Below are 8187 nucleotides of genomic sequence, written 5' to 3'. Positions count from 1 at the left end.
AGCGCAACTTTATGACGTTCAGAATCAAAATTGTGAGTATGAAAATAGGTTTAAACACATAAGCTATGCTGCTAGTTTCAGGATTCCTGAGACCAAGATGTCGTTTGTTGATGGAGAGCCTCTTCCTTGGAAGTCTGATGACGGGAAGAATTCATCATCACCACCGAAGGAGTAATTCATCACTGGTATTGTCGCCCCCTTGGTTTGTTCCAAGCTTGGGGGGAGTGCCGCAGTATCACATCATCACTATCTTTTACCTTTTTACTGTCAAGTAGTGTCATATCATGAGTAGGGAAGTTATCATATAAGATGGTTTGCAATGTGGAAGTATCTCTCTTTTAGTTGGTTATCTATGTATCCCTTGGTGTGAGTTATCGTTATGGAAAATTAATGAGAAGTTCTATCATTTACTTTTTGCACACCTTATTCTAGTTCGCAATTTCTGTTATATGATTGATCTTGTTGTTAGTATTGGTATCACTTTGGGAGCATCAAGTAAATCTATTTGGTTTTGGCAAACTTAGCATTGGTCAACAGCAACAATACTTTGTAGCTTAAGTAGAAAAGAAGGAAATACATGTAGATATATTATTTCATTATCTTTCTTTCTTGTTAGCTAATGAGCTTAGTATTCTGAAGTTGAAATTGTTTGTGCTTACAAGGAAGATGCATGATTGTTTCTATCACATGTATATTTGTTTGTTTCCCTCAACTCTTATGCTTCCTAACCAACCTTGCTAGCCAAAGGCCTGTACTGAGAGGGAATGCTTCTCGTGCATCCAAAACCATAAACCAAACCTATGCCATTTGTGTCCACCATAACTACCTACTATGTGGTATTTCTTTGCCATTCCAAGTAAATACTTCATGTGCTACCTTTAAACAATTCAAAAAGTTATTATATCTTATTTGTGTCAATGTTTTATAGCTCATGAGGAAGTATGTGGTGTTTTATCTTTCAATCTTGTTGGGCAGACTTTCACCAATGGACTAGTGGCACATCCTCTTATCCAATAATGTTGCAAAAAGAGCTGGCAACGGGTTCCCAGCCCCAATTAATTAACTTTCATTAATAATTCTCTTCACATGTTTTGCCCTGATTCATCAGTAAGCAACTTAATTTTGCAAATAGACACTCCTCCATGGTATGCGAAATGTTGGAAGGCACCCGAGGATTCGGTTAGCCATGGCTTGTGAAAGCAAAGGTTGGGGGGAGTATCATCCATAAATAAAACTAAAGTACATGTGTAAACAAAAGAGAAGAGGTATGATCTACCTTGTTGGTAGAGATAACGTCCTTCATGGGAGCCGCTCTTTGAAAGTCTGTTTGGCAAGGGGGTTAGAGTGCCCACTACCATTCGTTGACAACAACAAACACCTCTCAAAACTTTACTTTTATGCTCTCTATAGGATTTCAAAACTTGAAAAGCTCTAGCACATGATTTAATCCCTGCTTCCCTCTGCGAAGGGCCTATCTTTACTTTTCTGTTGAGTCACTAAACCTATTTCCCTCTATCTCAAGCAAGCAATTGAGTTGTTGTGATCCAACCATTTATATTGTGATCTATGTAATCATGTCTTTTATTCTTCCTTGTTTAGTACAAATTTTATCTGAATAAATATGACTTTGAAGGTTATGTATGCTTGAAAGATAAGTCCAATCTGTTAATTGTTCTTTGACCAACAACGAAGTTTGCCATCACCAATTATGATTTCCTATGCACCTTTATTTGTGATTTCCCTCTACTTGTTTCAAGTTGAGTTATATGAGGAAGTTGTTCACTAGAATGTCTTGTGTGAATTAATGTGATGCTTTTTGTCCGTATGCCATTTATCGACTCTTCACTCCATAAACATGTGGTCTTGTTTACTGAGTTCAATTTCGCTTGGGGGAGTTGATACGTCCATTTTGCATCACTATTTTATATCATAATTTACTGTTATTCATTGATATATTTCATATTTAGAGATGATACTTATGTTATTTCACCTATTTTGCATGTTTCATGATTATTGGAGAATTACTCACCGGAGTCAGAATTCTGCTGGAAAAAGCACCGTCAGGATACAATATTTCTGAAGATCAACAATTGACGGAAAATATACCGAAGTTCCTATTTTACCAATTGACGGAGCCAGCCAAAAGGGGAGGCCGAGGAGGGCCACCATGGCCCCCCCATAGGCTAGCGCGGCCACCCTGGCCTGGCACGCCGCCATGTGAGGAGGGGGCCCACGACCCCCCTCGGCCATCTCCCCTTCGCGTACTTCATCTCCCGAAAACCCTAAGGTGCGGGGGAACATCGAGGATAGTCGCAGCCGCCTCTGCGGGGCGGAAAACACCAGAGAGAAAAGAGCTCTCCGGCAGGCTGAAATCTGCCGGGGAAATTCCCTCCCGGAGGGGGAAATCGTCGCCATCGTCACCGCCATCGAGCTGGACTTCATTGGGATCATCATCATCATCATCTCCACCGCCGACACCATCATCTCCACCGCTGCACCTCGTCTCCGCCGTAACATCTAGGGTTGAATCTTGATTATTTCATAGGGGAAACTCTCCCGGTGTTGATTACTCCTTGTTATTGATGCTATTGAGTGAAACCATTGAATCAAGGTTTATGTTCAGATTGTTATTCATCATCATATCACCTCTGATCATGTTCCATATGATGTCTTGTGAGTAGTTCGTTTAGTTCTTGAGGACATGGGTGAAGTCTAAATGTTAGTAGTGAACTATGTTGAGTAATATTTAATGGTTTGATATTTAAGTTGTGGTGTTATTCTTCTAGTGGTGTCATGTGAACGTCGACTACATGATACTTCACCTTTATGGGCCTAGGGGAATGCATCTTGCATTCGTTTGCTAATTGTGGGGTTGCCGGAGTGACAAAGAACCTGAACCCCCGTTGGTATATCGATGCATGAGGGATAGCAGATCTCGTAGTTTAAGGCTGTGGTTAGATTTATCTTAATTACTTTCTTGTATTTGCGGATGCTTGCAAGGGGTTTAATCACAAGTATGTATTAGTCCTAGGAAGGGCGGTGCATTAGCATAGGTTCACCCACACAACACTTATCAAAACAATGAAGATTAATCAACTATATGAAGCGAAAGCACTAGACTAAATTCCCGTGTGTCCTAAAGAACGTTTGGTCATCATAAGTAAACAAACCGGCTTGTCCTTTGTGCTAAAAAGGAGTGGGCCACTTGCTGCAATTATTATTCCTGCATTTTACTTACTTGTATTTTATTTATCTGCTATATCAAAACCCCCTGAATACTTATCTGTGAGCATTTACAGTGAATTCTTCATCGAAACTGCTTGTCAACACCTTCGCTCCTCGTTGGGTTCGACACTCTTATTTATCGAAAGTACTACGATACACCCCCTATACTTGTGGGTCATCACGGTGCATCAAGCACATAGAGCAGTTGTCTAACTGTGAGAACAATCCTCATGTTGCAGAATATGAATATGTTGTAGTTTATCACGAAATTCTTGTAACTAGGTGGTACTGATTGGAGGACACGATGAATCCCCAACGCATTAGGAATCGTTATTCCCAAATCTTGGAGCTTCTTCACATGCCCATACATTTTGAGCACATTCTCGCTAACAGAGCTACCCTCTTCCATCTTACAGCCAAAGAACTGTTCAAGGACTTCATATCTTTCCCCATCCACATGAAATTCAAATATCATTTTGAGCTCATGGATAATATCAAAAGGGTCGTGGTTCTCAAAATACTTCTGAAGCTCTGATTCTAAACCGTAGAGGATGGCACACTGAACTATGGAATATTGGTTCTTCCGAGTGAGGTAAACATTTTTAACCTCATCGAGAGCAGTTTCTGTAGGTAGGTCACCTAGCGGTGCATCAAGCACATAGAGAAGTTGTCTAACTGTGAGAACAATCCTCATGTCACGGAATCAGTCTGTAAAGTTGCTCCCATTGTTTTTCAGCTTTTCTTTCTCTAGGAAAGAATTAAAGTTGATTGTAGGGCCGCCATGATCTACAACATTTGCAAACAGTTAGACTAAGTTTATGATAAATTGAGTTCAATTTTTAATTCTTAAATTAAATAGGTGAACTCCCACTTAAACAACATCCCTCGCGTTGCCTTAGTGATTACACGAACCAAACCCACTACACCAAGTCCGATCTTCACGAGAGAAGATGTAGCTTCAAAGGCGAACAATCAACATGTTCATCATATCATTCATATGACTCATGCTTGCCCTTTCGGTATTCCATGTTCCGAGGTCATGTTTGTATATGCTAGGCTCGTCAAATTTAACCTTAGTATTCGCATGTGCAAATCTAGCTTGCACCCGTTGTATGCACACGTAGAATCTATAACACCCGATCATCACGTGATGCTTCAAAACGACGAGTCTTAGCAACGGTGCATACTAAGGACGAACACTTTATTATCTTGATATTTAGTGAGAGGGATCATCTTGTAGTGCTACCGTCGCGATCTAAGCAATATAAGATGCATAAATGATTAACATCACATGCAATTCATAATATGTGATATGACATGGCCTTTCTTCTTGTGCTTTTGATCTCCATCTCCAAAGCACGGACATGATCTCCATCATTACCAGCATGGCGTTAAGGTCGATAGCGCCGCTACATGGTTGTCCATCACTAATAGCAACTATAACAACTACTTGGAATAAAGTTATTACATGATGAATACACACGCAGGTCTTCAAAATTTAAAGAAACCATTAGGTTCCTCCTGGTTGCCATAATACAATAACTAGCAGGTTTGCCCGCGCATTTGCGCGGATAGGTTACAGATTTATACCATTTCCATCATGTTTATTTCAATTTAAATTTGCCAATATTTTAAAATTATTAATTTATATGAAATCAGATTAGAGTGGGGCCTGAGATTTAATGATAAGTTGGATTATCATTTTGTGAGCATGTGGTAATGTGTGATGTATGTACTATATACTTGCTATTTCATGAGGAACATAAGTGATCCAACCTCAAATAGGTCGCATATGTTTTGTTGAATTGTATTTTTTTGTCTGTGTTATGATGTGTGCGCATCTATGATGTACTACCTTGGTGTTCCTAAAAATATAATAGTTATTATGTATAAACTTTTAGGAAATATAGAACCCATTGCCACTTCACATTGAACAATATATGTGCATTTCTAATTCTGTCACATAATATATCCCCAATCTATTTCTTAGGACCAACAGTAGTGATGTCTAAATGGTATTGCTGAGACATCCTAAGTTTTATTTCAATAGGATATGTACATACTATTGCTGAGCGCGAGGTGAGTCGGCAACATTTATTTTATGCCATGTCAAGCAATTTATGGTTTAAAAATACTTACCGGTATCAGCATTTGGGCCAATGATATCGACGATATCTAGGTCTGAAGGTGTTAACAATGAATACATTAGTTCTACTGGATTAGCATAAGGGATGTAAATATTATCATCCCTACCGATTTAATTACAAAAATTTATTTAATGAATCTTTCAAGTAGAAATTAAGCTCTGCATGATCACTTACTTGTTATTCGGATATTTATCTCGCGCTATCAGAAATTTATGTGTTAACGGTGCTATCCTCGTCTGCAACTTGCAAAAAATGTTTTTATGCATTTGCCAGATCATCTGGATGCACAATGCATGCGCCACATGCTACCTCAAGAAAATAACCGAACCTGTTTGAGTCGACTTTAGTCCGTATGAATATTTAGTTCATGGCATTGGACCCTAATGAAACTCACCTGAGTCCCAACTGGTGCAAACTGCCCTGGAGGTGCTGGTTGCCAAATCCGTACTGCCGTTGTTCTTTGCTAGTTTGCCCTTAATATGCTTATTGTCGATCCTACTGGCCGCATAATCTTCAGACATTGTCGTTTAATTCTCGCCTAGTTGCTATCGAGTTTTCCCACTTTGCTTTTCCCCGTGGATCCTTATGTATATGCTTGGCAATGCATTGTACGCTACGCACTTTGCGGTCGCTGAGATCGTCAAAGGTGTCACCATTGTTGTCGAGCTCATCGGTGGTTTTGAAGGAACCTTTGTAGGAGAATGCACGAAGCCTGAATCCCCATATCCGCTCGCCCCTACCGCCGCCAAGTCCAAGTCGTGCTTCTATTGTTGCTGGATGAGCGACCATCTGAGATCGAGGATCACTTCTTGACTTCTGCCTTCAACAAATCTTCAGAGGAATCAAGACGTACATGTTACACGCTTGAACGGCGAACGCTGCAAGCCCAGCTCCTTCATGACTTTCAACTCTGACTTCTGTTCGCTGGAGCTGTTAGCGCCATCGCTGGCATGCCTTCGGCAGCTCCTTCACAGCTTCTTGCTTTATCTTGTGATTGCCGGAGCTGCTGCCAGCGTCGCACCGAGCTCAACTCTTCTTCATGGATTTCCAGTTTTCCACTATGTCTTCTAGTCGATGGAGCCGCTGTCGTCGACGCCAGCGTCTCCTGCAGCCATAGCTCTGCGTTATTCTACAGAATACAGGCAGGTGACTTTCCTCAGCATGGTTCATCAATCTGGCAGAGCAACACAAACATCACGGATCTTGAATAAAGGTGCATACTTGTTGAAGTTTTCTTTCTGATTATTGTATGCGAACATAGCACTTTCCTGAACGCATGGTTGTGGCCAGTGGCACCCAGGCCGCGCAGACCTCTGCCCAAGCCATAGCCGGATCTCGTCCAATCTCACAGCACTACGGGAAAATCTGGCATTGCCGTGTCTTCGAATCTTTGCCGTGCGCCAGACAACGCGGAACACGGCAAAGAAGTCCTTTGCCGTGTCCCGAGAAACTAGGAACACGGCAAACGAAAAGTACACGGTAACATGGGGAAAAAACACACGGCAAAGAAATCAATACGGCAAAGAAAGAAATGAACACACGGCAAAGAAGTGACCACGGTAAAGAAAGAAACAAACACATGGCAAACATAAGAGCACGGCAAAGAGCCCAGCCACGTGTCACCGCCTTCCGCAGTTAACGGAACCGTTACAGCAGCGCGACATTGCCGTGTGTCCTCTACCAGACACACGGCAAAGAATTAGGGTCACGTCAACTTCTTCCTTTTCGCGCGCGCCGTTTCTTCCCGCCCAATATTTTCCGCGTGGAAGAAATTTCGCGCCTTTATTTTGCCGTGCGCCAGCGTAAAACACACGGCAAAGGTGGCCCTTTGCCGTGTGTTTGGTGAGAAATACACGGCAAAGGTGGTCCTTTGCCGTGTGTTTTACGATGGCGCACGGCGAAGAGCGTTTTCCTTCAATTTTCTTTCTTCTCATTGTTTTTTCTTCCCCTTTGAGCCCCTACATCACTGTATAGCCATGTCTCCCTCCATTTCTCTTCGACACCACCACTGAAGCTTCTTTTCCGTTGCCGTCGAGATGCCTCCTCATCAATGCGTGAACCGTACGTCCACTAGTATCATCGGCTTCCCCTTCCGGCCTAGGTGCAATTTTGTGGCTGAAATCAACGCCGCCACCGTCAAGGGTAGTTCGTGTACTAAGGATCCATTTTTGCTAGCTCCATATTCTTTGAGAAAATCATTTTTAGGACCATGATGTGTCATTTTATGTGTGGTTTCTCCCAGTCTCGAGCGTTTCGAAGCCCCCCCCCCCCACGTCGGTTCATGCGATGTGGGCTCTGTTTTTAGCACAATTAAGTCATGAAAAATTAGAAAAATGTGAAACCTTCGCGAGGCTTCGTTATATGTGAACTTAGACACAAGACTAGAACTTGTAATTCGAATTTACTCTCGTGGGAGTCACTTGTACAATTGCATGCCATCGAATTTACTTGTCCTTGTTGCTTGCCAATTTATACATAGAATTTAAACTTGTCCATATTGCTTCATAGTACTTGTGAAAATTTAGACATAGAGCTTGAACATGACCATTTTGCTTCGTTATACTTGTAAAAGTGTAGACATAGAGATTGAACTTTCGATTTTGAATTACTCTCACGTGAGCCACTTGTAGAATGTTCTCGTTTCATGTTAGCCACTTGAATTACTCTCATGTGCATTTTGGAACTTGACCATATATCTTGTACATTTTTTTTTGTATTTGCTTAAACTTACCATATTGCTTGCAAACGTGTAGGATATGCATGAAGAACGCTTATCTTCGCCGTTGTGGTCTACATGTGGAGCTTCCCTTGATGG

At 41.5% G+C, this 8187-nt stretch overlaps 1 protein-coding gene across 1 annotated transcript; it reads right to left on the bottom strand.

Annotated features, from left to right (window-relative positions):
• Nucleotides 1–3403: 3403 nt before the first annotated feature.
• On the bottom strand, nt 3404–5893 carry LOC127324037 (uncharacterized). Its single transcript, XM_051352137.1, has 3 exons — nt 5767–5893; nt 5365–5406; nt 3404–3900 (listed from the first exon to the last, which is right to left on the bottom strand). Exons 1-3 carry the CDS (start codon nt 5891–5893, stop codon nt 3404–3406), a joined length of 666 nt encoding a protein of 221 aa, XP_051208097.1.
• Between the last annotated feature and the right edge of the window lie 2294 nt (nt 5894–8187).

This window comes from Lolium perenne, chromosome 4 (genome assembly GCF_019359855.2).
Source record: "Lolium perenne isolate Kyuss_39 chromosome 4, Kyuss_2.0, whole genome shotgun sequence".
Classification (NCBI taxonomy): Eukaryota; Viridiplantae; Streptophyta; class Magnoliopsida; order Poales; family Poaceae; genus Lolium; species Lolium perenne.
The sequence above is the reverse complement of the archived record's forward strand: the minus strand, read 5'-3'. Positions and strand labels throughout refer to the sequence as shown.

What these genes read in the sequence shown, in the direction of transcription:
- LOC127324037 (XM_051352137.1), bottom strand. Translation starts at nt 5,893, where the DNA reads ATGTCTGAAGATTATGCGGCCAGTAGGATCGACAATAAGCATATTAAG. An exon ending in TTGCACCAGTTGGGACTCAG is followed by an intron (nt 5,407 to 5,766) that starts GTGAGTTTCATT and finishes TAACACCTTCAG; the next exon opens with ACCTAGATATCGTCGATATC. An exon ending in TGGCCCAAATGCTGATACCG is followed by an intron (nt 3,901 to 5,364) that starts GTAAGTATTTTT and finishes TTGTTCTCACAG; the next exon opens with TTAGACAACTTCTCTATGTG.